This window comes from Myotis daubentonii, chromosome 2, assembly GCF_963259705.1.
Source record: "Myotis daubentonii chromosome 2, mMyoDau2.1, whole genome shotgun sequence".
NCBI lineage: Eukaryota > Metazoa > Chordata > Mammalia > Chiroptera > Vespertilionidae > Myotis > Myotis daubentonii.
Genome location: NC_081841.1, coordinates 75,425,951 through 75,450,735, shown reverse-complemented (window position 1 = coordinate 75,450,735; position 24,785 = coordinate 75,425,951). Strand labels below are relative to the sequence as shown.

At 42.6% G+C, this 24,785-nt stretch overlaps 1 protein-coding gene across 1 annotated transcript in view; it reads right to left on the bottom strand.

Annotated features, from left to right (window-relative positions):
* Window positions 1-24,115, bottom strand: part of ZDHHC17 (zinc finger DHHC-type palmitoyltransferase 17) — an 87,295-nt gene extending 63,180 nt beyond the window's left edge. The window contains exons 1-2 of the mRNA XM_059683689.1: window positions 23,811-24,115; window positions 4,294-4,397 (exon numbers count right to left, since the gene is read on the bottom strand). Of these exons, the coding sequence (XP_059539672.1) occupies window positions 4,294-4,397; window positions 23,811-23,903 (197 nt within the window). The 5' untranslated portion in view covers window positions 23,904-24,115. The remainder of the gene's footprint in view (window positions 1-4,293; window positions 4,398-23,810) is intronic.
* Window positions 24,116-24,785: the final 670 nt, after the last annotated feature.

The window sequence follows — 24,785 nt, the reverse complement described above, 5'->3', positions numbered from 1 at the left end:
CCGCAGGGCGATCAGGGGGTTAGGGCGCTGCCCCGTCACGCTGATCCCGGTGCCGGGAGGCCTCTCGGCTCCACTGATCCCGGTGCTGGGAGGCATATTACCCTTTTACTATATAGGATAGAGGCCTGGTGCATGGGTGGGGCTGGCTGGTTTGCCCTGAAGGGTGTTCTGGATCAGGGTGGGGGTCCCCACTGGGGTGCCTGGCCAGCCAGGGTGAGGGGCTGAGGGCCGTTTGCAGCTGGTCACACACCCTTCAGGGTGGAGGTCCCCACTGGGGTGCCTGGCCAGTCTGGGTGAGGGGCTGAGGGTTGTTTTCAGGCTGGCGGGTGATAGAAGCTCCCAACCGCTCCTTTTTTTCTTTTTCTTTTTAATTCTGGGCCAGCTTTAGCTCTGAGGCTCCAGCTCTTAGGCCTCCGCTGCTGAAAGTAGGTAATCGAAACAATGTATAACTCCAGCTCTGACTCCAGCTCTGAGATCCCAGCTCTCTGAAAGCTGGTTTCTGGGGGTTTTTTTAGCTTCTATATTTGTTAAAATGTTTAAAACTGCAGGCTCAGAGGCCGGCAAGGCAGGCGGGGAACGTTGGAATCCTCCGTCACTGAAGCAAACAAGCCTCATGTTAGTTTCAAGCTGCCTGGCTGCCGGCCGCCATCTTGGCTGACAGTTAATTTGCATATCTCACTGATTAGCCAGTGGGAAGGGTAGCAGTCGTACACCAATTACCATGTTTCTCTTTTATTAGATTAGACTAGAGGCCCGGTGCACAAAAATTTGTGCACTCGGGGGGGGGGAGGGGAAGAGGGGGTCCCTCAGCCCAGCCTGTGCCCTCTCGCAGTCTGGGACCCCTCAGGAGATAACGCTCTGCTGGCTTAGGCCTGCTCCCAAGTGGCAGAGGGCAGGCCCAATCCCTAGGTGCGGCCCCTGGTCGGACTCAGAGCAGGGCCGATTGGGGAGTTGGGGTGCCACCACCTGTCATGCACAGAGCAGGGTGGATCGGGAGGTTGCGATGCCACCCTGTCACGCTCAGGATAGGGCCAATTGGGGGGTTGGGGCACCGCCCCCTGTCACACTCAAGGCAGGGTCGATGGGGAGGTTGCGGTGCCACCCCCTGTCACGCACAGAGCAGGGCCCATCAGGGGGGTTGGGGCTCCGTACCCTGTCACACACAGAGCAGGGTCAATCAGGGGGTTGGGGAGCTCCCCCCTGTCACGCACAGAGCAGGGCCCATCAGGGGGTTGAGGAGCTCCCCTGTCACTCACAGAGCAGGGCGGATCACGGGGTTGGGGTGCCGCCACTGTCACACTCAGGGCAGGGCCAATGGGGGTGGGGGTGGTTGGGGCACCGCACCCTGTCACACACAGAGCCACAGGGCGATCAGGGGGTTGGGGAGCTCCCCCCTGTCATGCACAGAGCAGGGCGGATAGGGAGGTTGTGGCCCCGCCCCGTCACACACAGAGCCGCAGGGCGATCAGGGGGTTGGGGAGCTCCCCCGTCACACACAGAGCAGGGCCGATCAGGGGGTTGGGGCGCCGCACCCTGTTACACACAGAGCCGCAGGGCGATCAGGGGGTTGGGGAGCTCCCCCCTGTCACACACAGAGCAGGGCAGATAGGGAGGTTGTGGCCCCACCCCGTCACACACAGAGCCGCATGGCGATCGGGGGTTTGGGCGCTGCTCCCTGTCACGCTGATCCCGGTGCTGGGAGGCCTCGCGGCTCCGCTGATCCCGGTGCTGGGAGGCATATTACCCTTTTACTATATAGGACAGAAGCCTGGTCCACGGGTGGGGGCCGGCTGGTTTGCCCTGGAGGGTGTCCTGGATCAGGGTGGGGGTCCCGCTTGGGTGCCTGGCCAACCTGGGTGAGGGGATGATGGCTGTTTGCATCTGGTCACACACCCTTTAGGGTGGGGGTCCCCACTGGGGTGCCTGGCCAGCCTGGGTGAGGGGCTGAGGGCCGTTTTCAGTCTGGCGGGTGACTGAAGCTCCCAACCTGTCCTTTTTTCCTTTTTTTTTTTTTATTCTGGGCCAGCTTTAGCTCTGAGGCTCGGCTCCAGCTATGAGACCTCCGCTGCTGAAAGCAGGTTTCTGGCCTTTGTTTACCTTCTGTATTTGAAACAATGTTGCGGTCCTGCTGGCTGAAGCCCGGGGTTTTGTTTAGCTTCTATATTTGTTACAATGTTGCTTAGAGTGTAGCTGAGAGGCTGGCAAGGCAAGCGGGGAAGCTTGGCTTCCTCCGTCACTGAAGCAAGCAAGCCTCCCTGTTCGCGTCAGCTGCCTGGCTGACGGCCGCCATCTTGGCTGGCAGTTAATTTGCATATAGCCCTGATTAGCCAATGGGAAGGGTAGCGGTCATACGCTAATTACCATGTTTCTCTTTTATTAGATAGGATGATGATAATAAATCACAAAAGCGATATAGTTTTTTTAATAAAAGCAAGCTGCAAAAGGATATGTAATATAGAATACAATTTATATACATTTTAAGCATACATTACAATAGCATATTTTGTTTATAAATATTTGGAGAAATGTACAAGGATGTTCATGAGAATGATTCACAGCAACTTCAAGAGAGGTTTCCTTGGGGGAGACAGGGGAAAGAACACACTGAGCAACCTGTAGTAACTTCAGCAAAATGTTAACATCTGCTTAATCTGATAGTTATTCTTCTCTATGGGACTGAAATGCTTCAAAATTTAAATAAATGTTTTTAAAGGTAGAAATTATAGACCTCATACTTAGATACTTTTCAAGAAATAGAGTAGTTACAAAGGTATGTGAGGGATTAAAAAAAAACAGTTGTGTGTTGTGTGTTTTTTTTCTTAAAATAAAAGATGTTATATTTGCTGATGAAAATGATGCATTAGGTAGGGCAAGAGAGATTAATGATAAAGGAAAAGCAATAGCAAAAGAAACAAAGTCTCAAAAGGAAAAATGAATGTAGAGCAGTATAATTTGTTAAATACAATTGGCACAATGTACTTTGCTTTTTTTGATACATAACATTCAAGAAAGTAGGGTGACATCAGTAGCCTAAGGACTTCCAAAGTTTGCCTCTCCACAAAAGTAACTAAAAATCTGGCAAAAACTGTCAAGAGTCAACTTTTTCAAAATTCTGAAAAGAAACAAAAGCTTTCAGCAATCCAAAGAGCAACAAGAGAATGGTGGTGTTTTAACATATCATGGTCCCATCCTCTGCTTCCCAGCTGCCTTAAAAACTAAGATTGTGTTATGGTACTGGAGTGAGCAGAATAGGGATGGAGTCTTTCAAAGCTTCATTCACAAAGAGGAGTCATTATTTGACCTGTCTGGTTGTCTACTTGAAAGACTTACCAATTAGATCTCACTCAAACTCATTAAAAGCTTCTCTCTGGGGAGCATGTCAATGTTTTAACATAGCAGTTGTTTGAGATGATGAATAGTAGTTGAAACAAACAAGGGACAAATCAAAAAGCTTAAAAACAAGACCTAAGGAACAAGATATCCATAGAGGCTTTAAAAAAGTTTGGACATATTCTTGGGAATCTAGAAGGCCATGAACATTAGCTGTTGATAGCCCAAGCTCTCACCTCTGATTGACCTTGAGGTTCTATGTAAACAGAAAGTGAAGGCTAAGTCAGAGTTGGCAGCTGCCTGGCTGAGTGTTCAGTGCCCCAACATGCACAAAGAATCCCTTGACAAAGATCAAGACTTAATGATTCTAAGGAATTAAGAAGTCTGTCTCATCTTTACCTGACCACGAACTGAATGGAGACTTCAGTGACCACACAAAACAAAGATACAGACTTTACAGAATAGTTCAGAAATGTCACAAACAACAAACCCTGGAAGAACGTGATATCCAGAACTGTCACATTACATTATTTGACAAGTTTTCAACAAAAAATTATAAGACATCGGGGGTGGAAGTAGCTGGGGCGGGGGGGTGGGGGGGGTGGGGAGCGTCAATCGGGAATAAAGGAGACATATATAATACTTTAAACAATTAAAAAAAATTATAAGACCTCCAAAGAAACACGAAAGTATAATTTATACTGGGGGAGTGGGGGTGGTGGTGGCAAGTAATAGAAACTGTCCCTGAGGAATGCCACACGCTGAACTTAACTAGACAAAGATTTTAAATCAGCTATTTTGAATTTGTACAAAGAACTAAAGGAAATCATGTCTAAAGAACCAAAATATGAAAACAATGTCTCACCAACTATCCCTTTGTCTTTCAATAAAGACAAAGAAATATGTGTTCATATTTCACTTAAAATACATATATCAAAGAAAACAACTACAACAGAAACTTACTGTGTAGCCTTGACTATGTCCCATGTGCTATAATCATCAATATGAGTTTTCCGTCCAAGAGGTTCACCATATCCATGGTTATAATGGCTTTGGGGTTTAATTTCCTTTTAAGAGAAAAATCACACAGAGGCAAGAATTGATAAAAGTTACAGGAAACATTTCAATATTTCTCTACTGTTTTACATTATTTGAAGAATGCTCGTTATTGAAATTATTAAGTTTTATCTTTTCTGAGGTCTGTACTCTTTAGAGAAAAACCCTTGGTACACACTCCCAAAACAGAAAAGATGCAAGACCTGAAATTAGTGACAAATTAGTAAGTGAAATTCATCTTTAGTTCCATAAAACTCTCTTATCTCTTCATCAAATCAACTCTTGTTCTCTTAGACCAGTTTTTCTATTATTCTAACATTACCCCTAGGCCTAACACCTTACTCTAAAACAGCCGTGGGCAAACTACGGCCCGCGGGCGATTCGGCCCGTTTGAAATGAATAAAACTAAAAAAATAAAGACCGTACCCTTTTATGTAATGATGTTTACTTTGAATTTATATTAGTTCACACAAATACTCCATCCATGCTTTTGTTCCGGCCCTCCGGTCCAGTTTAAGAACCCATGGTCCAGTTTAAGAACCCATTGTGGCCTTCGAGTCAAAAAGTTTGCCCACCCCTGCTCTAAAACCTTCATTACATGCCAAATAAACTCTAGGTTCCTAAAGATAAAAACTCAGGGATATTATTCTTCTACTATTCTCAGATATTATCTTTTCTTATACTCATTCATGCTGAGGACTTATTAACACTAGAAAGACTGAAATTTAGTATATACCTATATTGCCCAAAAGCAGTCAAAATGACTGCATTGTGAAAGAATAATATCGGAGCACTCTTCACTTATGTTCCTTAGCTTTTCCAATAACTCACTTCTATTCGACATTTCTTTCATGAATTTAGGGCGCAAAAGAAAAAAAGTAAACAACTTATTAGAACAAGTATCACTGCATAAAGATTCGAATAACAAGTACTAGTTTAGCTTATTGAGCAACTGCAACTTATCAAGTATCGACAATTTATCATGTACTTGTATGTTATCATGTGACGGTAATCGAAAAAAAATGAAAACTGTTATTTCAATACAGAGCTGAACTGGTCATATAAGAAATTTACTCAATTCAATAATAAGAGTCATTTGATTATTTAAAATTTCCCAAGCAGTCAAAATGACTGCTTTTGGGCAATATAGGTATAACACATATATATATATATACCGGAAATGAAGGAGGGGGAGGTAACTACAATTATTAATAAACGCATTTATATGTTGTACAAAAAGTCACAAAATTCTAAGACATTGTGTCCTTATATACATAATTGTTTTTCTAATTGAAATTAAAAAGCAGTCAAAATGACTTCCTTGGGCAATCTAGTGTTAAGCACCTACCATTAGATGCATAAGGAACAATGGAACAGCTCTGATAAAATGTAAACCCACTAAAGTAACTTTTTATATAAAAATTCAATTAAACAACTGTTTTGTAGAATATTACTAGTATATCCAAAACTTATATGCTATGTGTAATTTTCTATTTAAAATACAAAATTTGTTATGCATAATCAGCATCCTCAATATAATGTAGCGCTGAGATACAATTATATTTTCTTATATGCAAACAGAAAAATTGAGCATATTTAATTCTAATATCACCCATTCAAATTTCTATTATTCTGTTCTCTCTTCCTCTCTCTCTCTCTCTCTCTCTCTCTCTCTCTCTCTCTCACACACACACACACACACACACACACACACACACACACACACAAATGTAAATGTAAATAAAAGGATACAGCATAACAAGATATCTGGAAAGAATGAAATCCTTAAAAGAATTCATGCTCTCTTGGCCACTGATATTTAATAACCCAAATTGAATGGCATTTTATTGAAAGAAAAAGGCTATTATCTTTAAATTACTATCGCCATTCAATTTGTTTGGGAAATTCCAAAATTAGTTTGTTTGAGCCATAAATTTAGAAGAATGTCAATCTGAATATTTTCAAGGAGAATTAAAAAGTTTCACAAAAGCAAATTCTGCTTAGTATAGAATGTTTCAACAGATTAGTTCCTTATGAAAATGTTATAGCTAATATTAAAATGCCACAGTAATAATCATTAATCTACATTAGCAGATGAAAGAAAATAGACATAAGTCTTAAACCAAGATTCACAACATGCATAATGCATATAGTTTACTAAGTGATTTTTTTTCTTTGAGATTGTTCTTGGACTCCATTAAAATAAAACTGGTTAAATTTGAACATGGACAGGGGTATAGCATTTTAGGTATGTGCAACATTTTGAATAACTGATGAAACAAACCAATTCATAAGACTTAACCATTTAATATTTTTAAATCTTTTCTGTTTAATTTTTCCACTGAATTACAGTTCTCAACTTCTTTATGCTCTATATTCAGTGGAGTGAAGTCAAGAAAGAAACTTCTTAGACCAATAACATTTCCTTCTTTCTAAGTCTTCTGTTTAGATTTTTATTCTCCTCTACCACCAGGAAAATAATTTTTTAAACTTTTGATTGTGACTTCTATAGTGGTGAAACACACCTGAAGAGAAATAAAAACTGTTAGTCCCTGGCTGCTGTTGCTCAGTGGTTGAGTATCGACCTGTGAACCAGAAAGTCATGGTCAATTCTTAGTCAGGGCACATGCCTCGTTGCAGGCTCAATCCCCAGTAGGGGGAGTACAGCTGATCAATGATTTTCACTCATCATTGATGTTTCTATTTCTCTACCTCTCCCTTCCTCTCTGAAATCAATAAAAATATTTTTTTAGCCCTGACCGGTTTGGCTCAGTGGATAGAGCGTCAGCCTGCAGACTGAAAGGTCCCAGGTTCGATTCCGGTCAAGGGCATGTACCTGGGTTGTGGGCACATCCCCAGTGGGAGGTGTGCAGGAGGCAGCTGATAGATGTTTCTCTCTCATCGATGTTTCTAACTCTCTATCCTTCTCCCTTCCTCTCTGTAAAAAAATCAATAAAATATATTAAAATATGTATATATATATGTGTGTGAATATATATATGTATATATATATGTGTATATATATATATATATTTTATTTTTTTAAAACGGGTAGTAGTTTACAAGCAAAATGGAAAAATGTTGTATATCCAAAAAGACATGTATTGAGAGCCTACTATATGAAAAGCACTCTCCAATGTACTGGGACCTCAGGCCAGAATAAGTGTAAGGCCAGTGCAAAGTTTAAGAGTGTGCCAAAAAACTCAGTAATCACAATTTAAAATATTTTAATGCATTATCTTTTAAAAATAAAAAAAATGCAAAAAAATCCCTAACATCACCATTTTGAATATAGACAGCATCAATACTGCTAATTTTTCTATTTGCACCAGGTTCCACAATGGCTCAGAGAAGCACTACAAACACCAAACATAGCCTCTTGTCCTCAAGGACTTTACAGTCCAGAGTGGAAGGACAAAGTAAGAAATATAGGTCAAATAGTACTGGTAGATGCAAAAACCTTCCAATAATAAGTTAAAACCTAAATAAAGACATTACATCCAAAAATTAATAACTTTAAAAACTATTTCAATTTGAAAAATCTTTTAGGGCAAACTGCTATTTTTTTTTTTTTTTTACTAATGACAAATACAGTGCTTTACAGGCATAACATTCATAAAACAAAAAGTAAATTTCTACTTAAGGCTTACTTACTACTATAATGTCTTCATGCTCTTTAAGGTCATTTTTATCCCCAGAGACCTATTCTCAGTTTCTCTATAGTTTCTCTAATCTCACTGACATTGCCAAATACGATCTTCCAAAAGCACCAAAAATCACTATTTTTTCTAGTAATAGTTTTATATTAAACCTACACTGGCATCTGTGTTATCCCATCTGTAAGGTTTTTATTTTATTATTTTTACTTTTTAGTAAAAGAAATGATTTTTTTTAAAGATGGCTTAAAAATATCCCTAGATTAATTCTAGCAAGGTACAGTTATTCCCATAAAAAATAGAAGAAATGGCAAAGCAAATCTCTTACCTGACTTATTACCCTCCATTATTATAAAGAACTTAAATGTATTTTTCTCGCTTTTACACAGATTGGAAACTGGTTCATCTCTAGAACTAGTACCCTATCAATATGACAAATGCCAACACTGTCTATCAAGATAACCATTATCACTAGTCCTAGATATAACAACCGTAGTTTTTAAACTTTGAAAACATAAAATAAAATAAAATTACTATGTTCATGTAAATAAGTACATCTTGAAAATATACAGACAATATCAATTTTTTTAATTACCAATTTGCTATTATATCAGATACAATTCAACATACAAATATTTAATGACACTTTAAAATTCTGTAATTTTTCCTTGACTTTAATAGGAACCAAGAAGCAATTTAATTGATAGCTCTGGCAAGAAAATACTAATTTAAAAATACATATGTAGGTCATTGTACCTTTTAAAAATACATTAATTCCATGAGAAACAGCTTGGTGTAATAGAAAAAGTCCTTGAGTACAAGGCTATTGAATTGAATGTCTGCCACTCTCTTATCTAGGCTACAATCCAACAAGAATTCAGGCCCCTTATTTGTAAAAAGAGAAGGATGAATAAGATCTTCATGGAGTTCCTCTGAGTTGTTTCAAGGACAAATATCAGGACATCAAAGAGCTAAAAGGTTCCAAGCCCCACTCAATTCATTTCCTTCTTAAACTGTAATTTATCCTGTGTTTAGATTTCTTTAATTAAAAACAAAAGATCCAGCTGCTCTTAAAAAACACACACAAAAAAAAAACCCACAATTTAAACTACTAGATTTGAAGTCCTCCAAGATCTCTTCTAAGGCTAACATACAATGATTTTATACATTAGAGTATAGAAAATATAGCCACTAGGAAAACACAGCCCTGGTGCTTGTTGAAGAGAGCTGAAAGGTGAAAAAGAACCTCCAAAATCGACTGCTGAAATAGTAGATAGGAATAAGAAGAGCTGTGATAAGCTCAGCTACTATACCCTGTTGCTAAGAGAAATCAACATGTTAGAACTCAATTTATACAGCAGGTATAGGCAAATGCTGACTTACATGCCAAGGTGATAGATGCCATAATACATTTATTCACATGCAGGGTAGAATTATAAAACCAATCAACTAGTTACTACGTGTCTGTGACCAAAGAATCCTCTATTGGCCCAGTGCTTCTAAGTTTATACCAACCAAATATAGATGTTTTACAAGTACTCTATCAGCAAAGGTTCTCCAAGAATAGGTCCTATGGTACAGTATGTCTGAAAACAAACATACAAGGTAAGTTCAGAAATATTCAGAAAGAAGAGTAAAGGAAGGGACTTACCAACAATTACAATTTATTAGAAAGCAAACCAATATAAAAATAGGGGCATTGGTTATAAACAGTCAGAGCAATGTAATAGAGCTTGAAGAGTGAGAATCAGAATCAGGAGGAAAAGACATTCAATAAATGGTATAAAAAGGACCACTGGCTAGCCATTTGGGTTTTTTGTGTTTTGTTTTTTGTTTTTTGTTTTTTTTTAATTCAGCAGGCTTCAATATAAAAGGGTAATATCCTTGATGGAAAGATGCCAACAAATACAGCCACAGCTATAGTTTCTTTAATGGCAGGTGATACTGAAATGAGCCTGAGAATAACAGGGCCAAAGCAGGACTCAGGGCAGCAGGCTCCCAGGTGAAGGCTTTGCCAGGTCAGCCACTCTCCAGAGAACATACAGATGCCTAGACCTAATGAGAGAAGCATGCACCACCCTCCTGTTCTTGGGGAGTCTTTGTGTTCCTCCCACAACCACCCCCCCCTCCCCCGCCGGGCTCTTGATTGTTCTGGATGGAGACTCTGACCATATGCCTAGTGCTCATGGGATCTAAGTAACTTGTTCCAAATGGCTACAGGGACTTTTCCTGTTTACTTCAAGACAGTCAACTGAAGATCCCAGAGCTGTGACTATACCCTGGCAGGACCAGGCCTCAGTCTCCTGAAGACTCTTCCTATGGATTCCCACCTCATTCCTTATATCAGGTAACTTCAAAAGCCAGACCAAAGATTTAAAAATAAAAATACTGGCAATAAGTGTCCTAATGTATTAAAAAAAAAAATCTAAGAAAAGCATAAATAACAACATATTTGAAAAATGGGCAGGATTTAGAGAGAGAAACCAAGATGGCGGCATAGGTAAACACCTGAAATTGCTGCCTCGCACAACCACTTCAAAACTACAACTAAAAGACAAAACGGACATCATCCAGAATCACAGGAAAGCTGGCTGAGTGGAAATTCTACAACTAGAAGGAAAGAGAAAAGCTCAATGAGACTCATAGGACGTGTGGAAGTAAAGTGCAGAGGTACGGAGGTGCGCGTGGCAAGGGCTGGCAACTGAGGACGAGGTTGTCTTTTTTAATCAGGAGGGAGTCTCAAGCTCCGATTGCTCTGAACTCCAGTTCCGGGCAAGTCTCTGGGGACCCAGAATCATTCAGGGAGAAACTGGACTGTCTGGCAGGGGGCAGAACTTGAGGGCGGCTTTCTCTCAGAGGTGCCTGCAGCGATTACCGCGGGACACTGAGACCCAGGGTCTCTTAGGGCAGGGCTGAGGATCAGCCATAGTTGTTTGCTCCTGTTGATTCCCTGAGACCCTTCCCCACCCAAGCTGTGCACAGAGCCTTTTGCATAGGAATGACCTGACCCTTTGCAATCTGAAAATTACCTAACAAATTGCAGCTGGGTCAGAGAGACCCAGAACATCCAAAAGAAGACCCAAAGCCCCATAGCAGCTTGCATTGCTTCACAGCTGGGCCTCATATGGGCACCTCCAAATCCCAAAGAAATAAGAGGAATCTGCAGATCTCTCCATAGCTCCTGCTGGGTAGCCTCACATAGAGGCTGAATTAGCACCTCCTTAGAGATCCAAGAGCCAGTGTACCCAGTGGTCAGAGTGGGACCATCCAGATTACAACTCCTCAGATCCATAAGGGACACACTCAGAGGGCAGACTCAGTGAGCACCAAAGCCCCACTGAAGCAAGTCTTGCCCCATAAGGGTGTCTTCAGCACAGAAGTTCTTCCACTGCAGACACAGCTGATTCTCACAGCCAATTGGCCTGGAGGTCAATTCCTCCCAGTGATACCTACAACAATCAAGGCTTAACTACAACAAGACTGTGCACAAAGACCACAAAGGGGTGCACCAAGAGTGTGTCCACCTCAGGTAATTGGGGAGGCTGAGCCACTGGGCCCTATAGGATACCTAGCACACAAAGCCACCCTATCAACACAGGGAAGCATAAAAAATGCGGAGACAAAGAAACAGGTCACAAATGACAGAAATGGAGGAATGCAAACGACTGGATATAGAGTTCAAAACCACGGTTATAAGGTTTTTCAAGAATTTTCTAGAAACCGCCGATAAATTTAGTGAAACCCTCAAGAAATCTTGTGAAACCCTCGAGGATATGAAAAAGGACCAACTAGAAATTAAGCATACACTGACTGAAATAAAGGATATTATGCAGAGTTCCAACAGCAGACTAGAGGATTGCAAGAATCAAGTCAAAGATTTGAAATATGAAGAAGCAAAAAACATCCAACTAGAAAAGCAAAAAGAAAAAAGAATCCAAAAATATGAAGATAGTGTAAGGAGCCTCGGGAAAACTTCAAGCGAACCAACATCCAAATTATAGGGGTGCCAGAAGAAGAGAGAAAGCAAGATATTAAAAACCTATTTGAAAAAATAATGACAGAAAACTTCCCCTACCTGGTGAAAGAAATAGACTTACAAGTCCAGGAAGCGCAGAGAACACCAAACAAAAGGAATCCAAAGAAGACCACACCAAGACACATCATAATTAAAATGCCAAGAGCAAAAGAAAAAGAGAGGATCTTAAAAGCAGCAAGAGGAAGACAGTCAGTTACCTACAAGGGAGTACCCACACGGCTGTCAGCTGATTTCTCAACAGAAACTATGCAGGCCAGAAGGGAGTGGCAAGAAATATTTAAAGTGATGAATAGCAAGAACCTACAACCAAGATTACTTTACCCAGCAAAGCTATCATTCAGATCTGAAAGTCAGATAAAGAGCTTCACAGATAAGAAAAAGCTAAAGGAGTTCATCACCACCAAACCAGTATTATATGAAATGCTGAAAGGTATCCTTTAAGAAGAGGAAGAAGAAGAAAAAGGTAAAGATACACATTATGAACAACAAATACGCATCTATCAACAAGTGAATCTAAGAATCAAGTGAATAAATAATCTGATGTACAGAATAAACTGGTGATTATAATAGAATCAGGGGCATGGAAAGGGAGTGGACTGACAATTCTCGGGAGGGAAAGGGGTTTGGAGGGTGGGTGAAGAGACTGGACCAAAATCGTATACCTATGGATGAGGACGGGGGGGGGGGGGGGGGGGGGTTAAAGGGCAGAGGATGGGGTGGGAACTGGGTGGAGGGGAGCTATGGGGGGAAAAAAGAGGAACAACTGTAATAATCTGAACAATAAAGATTTAATAAAAAAAATAAGAATTAAGTAGAAAAATAGTGATTTAGATAAATAGAACAGAAATCATGGAAAACTAACATTCTAGACATTGAAGCCTGAGCGATAGTTTGGGTTTGCAAGGTAGCATTGGAATGATTTTTTCCTTGGTAGACTCAAAGAAAGAAAGAATAGGTAGATTTGGATTTTATGGTTTCTGATATTAGTCTGGACAACAAAGCTCTTTAGTAAAGACTCCAGAAAAAGCAATAGGGTTCTTTTATGAAGGACCTGAAAAGGTCCTCAAGAGAACTTAAAACTTTCCTTTCTGAATTCAATATAGTATAGACATTCTGTGTAAATTGACATCAAAACTCAGTTAAAAAGTCATGACTTTAATAAAGTAAGTTTGAAATCTAATCTATGTCATAAAATATCAATCCTACCCAAGTTTCTGGAGCATGTATAATGAAGTAAAAAAATGAATTCACTCTAAAAAGAGAGTGGCCATGAAGATTGTGTCAAGAGTAGACTGGTAACCCTTTCAAAACTTCACAAAAAGATTGGCATTAAATTGACAAAAAGTGTATCTTTGTTTACTCTTATTCTTTATCAGTATGCACTTTTTCCAAAGACTGAAATATTTGCAACTGCTTTGCAGACTACAGTTCATTAAAAATAATTGTAGATTGAAAAAAAAAAAAAAGAAAGAAAAATGGGCAAAAGCTATGAAGACAATTCAAAGAAAAATACAATGGCAAATATATGTAAATTGTATTATGTAATCTAAAAAATATGTATAGATTAATTAAATGTTACAAAAAAAATGAGGAAGCGAAATCAAGTCAATAAAATTCTAGGGCATATACATGCTACCTTCAAGACACATGCCTTTGGTGCATAGCCCATACACACAGGTGAATTAGCAAGCCATTAGGGCTTACCCATATGCTTATGATGTGCCCTGTGTAAATATCTGCTGTTAGTATCATTCTAATAGATTGGACTCTAATTCAAGGAACTAAATGTACTTAATTATATAATGTTGCTGCTGAAATTTAATTCCATTAAATGTACAAGATAATATTAGAACACTATGTAGGGCTGCTGACAAGAAGAAAATAGAAAAGGAAAAAAAGGTCTCTGTGTACTTGATTCATTTCTAAACCCTAACTAAAATCAATGGGCCAAATGTGAGGCCATCTTAAAACCTAAGAAAGTAATGAACAAAATTCTAGAGATATAAGGATTTTTTAAAAAGAAATATTGATTATATATAATGAAAAAGGTAGCATAAGCATAAAACTTTTATAACCAAGTGAATAATGAATAACAAGGGAAACCGGTAACCACATAATACATAAAATAACTTTCTTTAAAAATGTTTTTAATAGTGCCAGCAGATGGCACTAAACTCAAGAGAGAATTCTTTACTAACCTATTTGATGCATCCATCCTCCTTTAAGGAAACACTGGACAAAAATGATGTGGTTATATAATGGAAAGATTTCCATTTTCTTTTCCAATATGCAAATGGTCTCTTACATGTTATGTGTTCTGCTGTGGTCCCTGATCCCTGGCTAACAGTACATGAATGCTGCATCTAATATCAGAGTCCAACTTGAGACACAGGTTCTCTTCATAGTGTAGTACCACTTCCTCAATCCAAACTATCTATCTATATCAAACCCTAATATGCAAACCAACCAAATGGCGGAATGACCTGCAGAACGACTGGTCAGTGGGGGGCGGGGCCAGCGAGCGGGCAGCACCAGGCCGTCCAAGGCAGGTGCCAGTAGGGGGCCCCTGATCACCCCACCAGTCACCCCACAGTTCGGCCCTGATTGCCGGCCAGGCCTAGGGACCCTACCCATACAGGAATTTTGTGCACTGGGCCCCTAGTCAAATTAATAATGCTTGCTTCCAACAAAATTTAGACCAGGAAAATGTTCATTATCTTCTAGTTTCTTCAAAAACTTGTTTTTACTTCATTTCCTTCTAGCATTAATCCATATGTACACACATATTTGTAACAATATGCATAAAGTTGGCATACTTTTTCTTTCCACAAATATTTGATCAACAAATGTCTATATGCACACAAAAAAAGTCTCTGTATGTATATTATCTCTATCTCTTTAAAAATAAACATTTTTAAAATAGTTTAAGTTCTAGATAGTTTAGATATAAATATCTAACACTGACATAGTACATATTTTACAATTAATGAACCAATACTGAAATATTATTATTAACTGAAGTCTATTCTTTATTCAAATTTCCTTAGTTTTTATATAATGTCCTTTTTCTATTCCAGGATTCATCTAGGATACCACATTACTTTTAAGTTATAATGGCTCCTCCCTAGGCTCCACTTGGCTATGATAATTTCTCGACTTTCCTTGTTTTTTATAAGCTTGACAGTTTTGACGAGAACTATCAGGTATTTTGTAGAATGACGCTCAACTGGAATTTGCCTTTGTGGGCTTTTTTCCCCCATTATTAGACGGGAATTATGTTTTTAGGAGGAAGCGGTTTTTAATTGAACCTAATTCTGCAAATCTCTTTGAACACTGGTATACAAAATTTATTTGCTTAAATGTTTATATATTTTATGTGATTTGTAATCATAGCACTCATATATTTTATATTCTTCCCTCATATTTTCTCATGCCATTACATGTAATTTTTGTAAGTATTATACTGCTGTTTTATATAAAAAAAATTTTAAACCTCACCTGAGAATATTTTTTATTTCAGAGAGGAAAGAGGAGAGACAGAGAGAAAGAAACATCAATGTAAGAAACATCAATTGGTTGCCTCCCAGACGTACCCAGACCAGGGATCGAACCCACAATCTAGGTATGGAATAAAGGAAGATATGCAGACCCTTTGTAATGGTTAGTTGAGATTTGAGATGTATGGCAAAAAAAAATGCTGGCATCCAAAACCCCAGTACATAGAAGAAAGAAGCTGCTCTGCACTAGAAGAAAATGAAGCTAAAAGGCAGAGATGAGAAGAGAGAAGACAGTTTGGTGATCTTCTCAGCTCAGAGCTTACTTGTACTTCTGCCATCCTAAATTTGGGTTATATGAGCCAGTAAATTCCCTTTTTTTTCCCCAAGTAAGTTTTAGAAGGGTTGGTGATATTTGCAACCTGGGGATTCTAACAATAACAACTTCAGTCTTCAGCTCACAGACAAGTTTATTTTATTTTATTTTCATGAGAATGAGGATAGTTTTGGTCACCAGTTTTGTTCATCCCTCATTAAATCATGCATAAATTAGCAAAGGTACATAATCAGAAAGTTGTTTTAAAAAACTGAAGAAGGGTATAAAACAGTAACATCTCAATCAGTAGTTATCATTTTTTCACTTGATTTTTTTCCTAATATAAAACAACTGATAAAAAACACAAACTACCTGACATATATAGTATACAAAAAGAAACCTTCAGGTACATTTAGCCCAATGATCTCCATTTCCTCAACAATACTACTGATAATGAAAACAATGAGCCTAAGACACTATAATATTCTGACTTATAAAAGAAAAATTCTATCATGTTTAGTATATATTATCCCTAGAAAATGGAGTAATTCAATATGTATTATCCCTAGAAAAATGGAGTAATTCAGTATGTATTATCCCTAGAATATGGAGTAATTCATTTGAAACAAAACCTAAAAATATTCTGTTTAGCCCTCTAAAACTCAGGAAATTAAGCTCTTCATAGCATCTCCTTCACAGAAGGTTGAAGTTCCACTGTATTTTCAAATTAGCTGTCTGTAGCTTTATTTTAATAATTTTTTAATAGAAAACATTATCCAGCCCAGCTGGTGTGGCTCAGTGGTTGAGTGTCAACCTATGAACAAGGAGGTCACGGTTCAATTTCTGATCAGAGCACATGTCTGGTTTGCAGGCTCAATCCCAGTGGGGGGTGTGCAGAAGGTAGCTGATCAATGATTCCCTCTCAACATTGATGTTTCTACCTCTCTCTCCCTCTCCCTTCCTCTCTGAAATCAATAAAAATATATTTTTTTTAAAAAAGAAGACATTATCCAATAATTGGATGAAAACTGGGTGAAAATTTTACTTGCATATTTTATAATATAATATTGTCCTGAATCAAGTTTTCAAATGAACAAGTTTAAAATAGTTAATATTTGATTCTTGAATTGCCCATCTGTAATATAATCTAAATATAAAATCCTATATAATAAAAGGCTAATATGCAAATTGTCCCTTTGACCAGGAGTTCAACAGGGAGTTTGACCAGGGGCAGGGCCCCTTGGCCCCTCCCCCCAGCTGGCCCCACCCCTGACCAGCACCCCTCCCCCAATCGGGGGTGGTGCGGCTGGCCAACCATCCTCCGCCCCTCCCCCGGGCAGCCAGAACCCACCCGTGCACGAATTTGTGCACCAGGCCTCTAGTAATATAGTAATAATATAATTAGACTAGAGGCCTGGGGCACAAAATTCATGCACTCAGGGGTGGGGTTCCCCCAGTCTGGCCTGTGCCCTCTCACAGTGTGGGAGCCCCATGATTGATCGCCCCAAAGAGGTAGACCCCACCCACCCATCCGGGGCTCCTCGATGGATTGCCCAAAAGAGGTAGCCGGAGCCGGGTGTCCCGCCTCCGCAGCAGGCGCGCAGGGCCTTGGGAGCCCCACCTCTACTGTGAGCGCAGCCATCTTGTGACAGCGTCAGGGTATCATACATGAGGGCGTGACGACTACTTAGCCTTTTATTAGTAAGGATGATGCTTTGAAAGAGAACTGCACATAACCTTGATACTGAAATAATGCCTTTTTGGATTACGTAGTTGTTGGGGGTTCTGTTAAAAACACATTCCAGCCGAAACCGGTTTGGCTTAGTGGATAGAGCGTCAGCCTGCGGACAGAAAGGTCCCGGGTTCGATTCCGGTCAAGGGCATGTACCTGGGTTGCAGGCACATTCCCGCTGGGGGATGTGCAGGAGGCGGCTAATCGATGTTTCTCTCTCATCGATGTTTCTGACTCTCTATCTCTCTCCCTTCCTCTCTGTAAAAAATCAATAAAAATATATTTAAAAACACACATTCCATCAAGATCCCTTCACTAACTAACCCTAACTAGTCTAACATACCCTTAGGATACTCTCTGGAGGAAAAGAGGTCCACATGCCTTTTTAATTTTTAACAAAATGTATACGCATGTACACACACTCACCATCTATCCTGAGGGATCTGCAGGACTTTGCAATGCCCTATTTTGTATTCCTCTTTACTTTGTGGCCTAACAAAGCATCAATACCATACTTAGATGCTCAATAAATACTCCTCAAATCATAGCACACATCTTTAAGAAAATTAAATAGTGCAAAAAGGCGTGTAAAAAGAGTCCTCTGCCCATCTCCTCAATTCCCAGACAATCAAATTTAATTTTCTTAGCTATTAGTCAGTTGCTTCCATATCTAATTCTAGAGGCCCGGTGAACAAATTAGTGCACCAGTGGGGTCCCTCGGCCTGATCTGTACCCTCTCGCAATCAGGACCCCTCAGGGGATGTTGGACTGCCGATTTCAGCCTGATCCCCACAAGCCCGGCTGAGGGACCCCACTGGTGCACGAATCCGTACACCGGGCCAGTTTCGGCCCAATTCTCGCAGGCCAGGCCGAGGGACCCCTCTAGTATGTAGATAGATAGATAGATAGATAGATAGATAGATAGATAGATAGATAGATAGATAGATAGAACCCTACTATGCAAATAGACTGAAGACTGACGTGCAGAACATGGCGGGTGTCGGCCTCGATGGGATGCTGGAGTAGGTGAGCAGGGGCACCAGACCAAGCTGGGGCACTGGTTGCTATCATCAGAGTGAGTCTCTGGTGGTTACTGAAAATTCTTTGCTCCCACGCTCCTCAGTCCCACCCGTTGTACCTGCTGCTGTCGCTGGCCCCACTCACACCCACTGCCAGCACCTGGTGCCAGCCCCGATCGCTCGGCACCATCAGTAGGTGCGAGCGGCAGCTGCTGGCCCTGATCACCCCTGAGGGCTTCTTCACCTCCCCCCTGCTCCTGGGGAGCAATCGGGGCAGCAACCACCGCTCGCACCTGCTGCCGGCACCGGCCCCACTCGCACCTGTAGCCAGCACCAGAGCCGTCACTTGTACCCACTGCCAGCGCCCAGGGCTGGTCCCGATCATTCAGTACCATCAGCAGGTGCAAATGGTGGTTGCCGGCCCCAATAGCCCCTGAGGGCTTCTCCACCTCCCCCTGCTCCTGCGCGGTGATCGGGGCAGCCACCGCCGCTGGCAGCCACTGATGGCACCGGCCCCGCTCATACATGCTGCTGGTACCAGCCCCAATTGCTCCGCACCATCAGCAGGTGCAAGCGGAGCCGTCAGCGCGTGAGAATGGCAGCGGCGGGAGCGGGGCTGCCAGCAGACAGGGGACCGGGGGCTGCAGCAGGAGGGGCTGGGCAGGGGCGCGGAGGATGGGCCAAGACCCACCCCTGTGCCCATCACAGTCTTGCGGCCCACAGTTCCTTTCAAGGTGCACAAATTCATGCACTGGGCCCCTAGTATGTATATAAGATCTTTAGTTAATCTCTTCCCACCCTCCCATCACCCGCCTTCCCTCTGAGATTCATCAGTCTGTTCCATGTTTCCGTGCCTGTGCATTGAGCATCTGCCCCCTGGTGGTCAATGCATGTCATAGCTACCAGTCAAATGGTCAAACAGTCACTTAGGCTTTTATATATATAGATAGATGTGTATACTACTACTAGAGGCCCAGTGCATGAAATTCCTGCAATTGGGGGATGGGGGGGGGGCCAACTCAGCCTGGCCTGCACCCTCTTGCAGTCCAGGAGCCCTTGGGGGATGTCCTGGAGGCAGGAGAGGCTCCCGCCACCACCGCTGCACTTGCCAGCTGTGAGCCCGGCTTCTGGCTGAGCAACGTTCCCCCTGTGGGAGTACACTGACCACCAGGGGACAGCTCCTGCGTTGAGCATCTGCCCCATGGTGGTCAGTGCACATCATAGCGACCAGTTGTTCCACCATTTGGTCGATTTGCATATTAGCCTTTTATTATATAGGATTGCTTGAAATATTAACTTCTTACCACAACATTAATAGCTAACATTTATAGTGTTACTAAATGCCACAGAACTTTCTATACATTATCTCATTTAATCTTCACAACTGAACTTTGTATACATTGTCTTATTTAATCTTCATTTTAGTCTGGAAGACTGGGACAAGTTCAATAATTTGCCCAAGATCACAGCTAGTAAGTGACAAACTTAGGATCTGAACCCAAGCAGCCAAACATCAGCCCTCACACTTTTAACCTATCTGCTCTTGTATCTACCCACTTCAGAGTCAACTCTTATATACTTCTGGAATAATTCTCTCAAATTAAATAAAAATACTGAGCACTAAAACAAAAAATTCAACACATAAAATGGCATTTTTCGCAACTAAATATAATTTTTTGGTTCTACAGGTCAGTAATTTTCAACTTTGGCTTTGCCACAATCCCATGAGGTAACCAATTAGTTGCATTTTCATTTTCTAGATATTGACTCAGTGGTTAGTATGCTTAAGGTATAATATTTATAAATCTAAATTATAATTTTATGACCTATAACCTTTTTGCTGAATAATAAAAGGCATGAGATCCTAAAGATTGCCAGAAAGATACATTTTAAAGGGAAAGAACATGCCAGTAACCTATCAGAAGGAGAAACACAATTTTCAAAGTAATTTTATATCTGCTTTCTGAAAGCAAATGAGTTATTTTATGTGACTGTAAACATGTGTATCTCTAACTACACAATAGGGCAAAAAAAAAAATAGTAATGGAAAAGGCAAAATCACATTTACTAAAGAAAAGCTTCAAAAAATAGATTTTATAAAATACTAGAAGCCCAGTACACTATATTCATGCACTGGCAGGATCGTCCCTACTGGCTGCCAGCTGCCACCGGGTGCTCCCTCTCTTCCCCTGGCCAGCCCCGCCCCCTAGTTGAACTCCCGGAAGAACTCTCGGTCAAGGGGATAATTGCATGTTACCCTTTTATTATATTTGATGTGAAGACAAGAGATGTAGTAGTACTTTGGTTTAATATTCTAAATAACAAAAAATGAGACATGAATATGAACATGTGAAACAAAAAAATGTGACCATTAAAAAAATGAGAAACTAGAGAGAAGGCAAATTGGGGAAAAGGAAGCAGGCAAGAGATGAAAGCCCTAGATAATCTCGGCAATGCAGTTCAAAGCTCAGATCTTGCTGAAACAGCCCCTATAATAATGCTCTGGTAGAAGAGAGTATTGTGGCCTCATTCTAGGAAAGAACTGAGATGACTTCCTGAGGATGTACTAGTGGGTGAAATAGATGACTAGTAATAGCAAGTCAGCTGAACCTGTAGACCAGCGGTTCTCAACCTGTGAGTTGCGACCCCTTTGGGGGTCGAACGACCCTTTCACAGGGGTAACCTAAGACCATCGGAAAACACATATATAATTACATATTGTTTTTGTGATTAATCACTATGCTTTAATTATGTTCAATTTGTAACAATGAAAATACATCCTGCATATCAGATATTTACATTACGATTCATAACAGTAGCAAAATGACAGTTCTGAAGTAGCAACAAAAATAATTTTATGGTTGGGGGTCACCACAACATGAGGAACTGTATGTATTAAAGGGTTGTGGCATTAGGAAGGTTGAGAACCACTGCTGTAGACCAACATATTATGGCCTCTATCTCTCCACTAAAGTCTGTCTTCTAACCATTCTAGATGACAGGAATCTGACACTCCTTGTAGGTTACACTACTCAGTTCAGCACTTATTTGGATTCTGTTAAGTGTCTCATATGCATACATCTTCCCAACTAGATCATTAACTTCTGGAGAGCAGAAGCTACCCCATTTATTTTCGTTTCACCCATATAACCCAGCACAGTGCTATGCTTGAATCTTGAAAAATCACTATAATTAGACCATTAAAGTTTGAGGACATCTTAGACTTATGTAGTCTGGACTCTGTATCTTAAAAGCAAAGACACTAAAAGTAGTTAAATGTCCACTAGCCTCAAGTCAGAGCTGGGATTTGCACCCTAATCAGTTCATCCTTTCCCAAATAGCCTCTAATTTCCGACATTGTGATAAAATAATCACCTATTTAGTCAGAAAACAAAATAACAGCACCAGTATGTCAAGACCTTTAGTAGGTTTGATTGGCAGCCTATGTGCCTAGGTCTCTGAAGACTGCTTTATACACATCATTCTATTTTATACTCCCAAGAACTCTAAGAGATAAGTATTATTAACCCAATTTTTAAAATGCAGAAAAAGTGCTCAACCAGCATGGCTCAGTGTTTGAGCATCTCCCTATGAAACAGGAGGTCACGGCTGGATACCCGGTCAGGGCACATGTCCAGGTTTCCGGCTTGATCCCGTGTGGGGGCATGCAGGAGGCCGCCCGATCAATGATTCTCTCTCATCATTGATATTTCTCTCTCTCTCTCCCTCTCCCTTCCTCTCTAAAATCAATAAAAAAAATTTTTTTTTTAAGGGAAAAAAATTCCTTGGCAACATTTTCAATCCATCATCTGAAAACTACTTTGTCTACTTCCTGATATATTTTCAGGGCCTTGATATATTCTCCAATCCCAGAAAATGTTACCACGTTGGTTAAAAAACAAACAACAACAAAAACATAAAAAAGGTATAGTCTTACTGTTCAGTTCTATCTGTCGGAAACCCAGAGTAGCCTTTTCTATTGCGACTGACCCAGGTATATTCCTAAGGAACTGTCCCGTCTCTTTTTGATTAATCAAAGTAATGAATACGAGCCTAGTTGAGTATTCATACATGACATGGTTAAGTGCTTGTCTTTATTCACACCTTCCTAAATAACATAAGCATGCCACAGATCAAAATCCAGAAATACAGAAAAGCCTTCTAAGGCCGAGTAGCCGGGTACAGACTTCTATGTTCACCCGACTACAACGCAAAGATGATCTTCATCCTTTAACCGCATAAAAACTACAGGGACTCTTCCGGAAGCTTCGCCGCTGCCCATCCACACATCACTGCGGGTCGTGGAAAACAAGAATGCATCAAGAACTGCTGCCAGGCCTGGACTAGCACGCGCTCGGCGACCCGCTCAGAGGTAAGCAAGTGCAGAATGGGGCTGGCCCTGGAGCGGGGGCACTGTTTACTTCCAGGGGAGGATACTCGCGTGATGGGTAACGTGTTGCACTGTCCTCCTCTGGCTCCAAAACAAACAAAAATAATAAAAATATAAAAATGGTACCTTGACGAGCTAATGGGAGCGTGGGTCCATTCCCAAAAGTTTTGACCTCCCTTTTTAATTGCTTAAGGACAAATGCTCAAAAAGGACACCCGACACAAGGTGCTGCTATATGAGGTGCTGCTTGCAGCATAACGTGGAAGGACATCACTTTGTCCAAGAAACTGTGTTCTTCCTCTATACTCCCCCCACGCATACACACACACACACACACACACACACACACACACAGCCACATGGGAGGAACTGACAGCGTCATGCACTCAGGCGCATGGAAAGAAGAAATCAAAACTAAAGGCGCTTCCTCCTCGCCGGAGAAGCTTGGGGCACGACTGGGGGCTCCAGGAGCGGTTCCGAACCAGCACCATGGCCCCCGCCGTCGGTGCACCGCGGGCAGCGCGGCGACAGGGCACAGCCATCAACCTCTCCAGCTCCGTCCTCCAGGCTCCGCCAGGGACCGCGTCCCGGAGCCCGCCCCGGCCGGGCCCGCCCCGCTATCTCCTCCCCCGTTATCCGCCCGCGCCCGGGCCTGGCTTAGCCGCCCCAAACTTGGGCACGTTCCACTACCCGCCACCCGCAGGCCCCCGCCCTCCGCCGGTCCGAGGGCGAAACGCCCGGGGACCTGAGGGCGAGGAACGCGCCCCGCGCCGCTGCTCACCTCTGGATGCAGAAGAGGCACGCAGCCCGCTTCGGCCTCGTACTCGTCCGGGCCGTCCGCCATCTTGGTGTTAAATCCCTCCGCCCGCTGCATGCCGGGAGAAAGCGTTCACCCTCGCGGGGCTCGGGGCAGGCGGAGGGCGAGCGGCAGGGCGAGCGCGAGCCCGGCCGGCGGCGACGCGACCGCCTCCCTCTGCGGCCGCTGCCCCCGGACGCCCCCTCTGCGCCCGCCCCTCGGAGGGCGCGGGTCCCTGCGCGTGCGCGCGAGCCGGGCCGCCCGGGCGGGAGCGCGCTCTGCTGCACTGCGCGGGGCGGCGGGCGGACCGCTCTGGGCGTGGGCCGCGCTGCTGGGGGCGGGCCCCAGCCCGAGGCGGAGGTGCGCCTCTGCTCGCCCGGAGAAGGCGCCGGAGGGCAACTGAGTCCTTAAAGTGGGGAACCGGGCGGCGGCGCGGGAGCGGGGGCGCACTGGAGCCGCGTGGCCGCGGTCGGGGGCGCAGGCAGCCGGGCGGCCCGGGCCCACAGCCCCACTGTCCCGCCCCGGGACCCCGGGACCCCGGGACCCCGGGACCCCTCCTCGGAGACCCCGGCGGAACCCGCACAGGTTCCAGGTTTGGGAACCTCCGGCTTGAATCCAGACGCGCATCCCTGTGAAGACAAAAGACTCACCCTCTTCCTCCACGCTTCCTAAAGGTCACCCCGAATGTATGCCCGCCGTGGGGCCGCCCGCAAAAGCACGAGTAATGCTGGAGGCTTCCTCCTAGAGCAGTCTTTTCAAAAGGACCCCAACCTCTGCCCCTGGGTCCTGAATGAGCAGGAACCTCATTTAAAAAAATGTACGTCCGCAAGGCCCGTGCAGCCCCATCTAATGCATGTTCATGCGGGCCGGGCATTCAGTTCGCTGGAAGGGGAGCCAGACAACATGGCCAAAGCCACTTGTAAACGCATCTTGGAGCCGCAGGGGGGTGGGGACGGGACC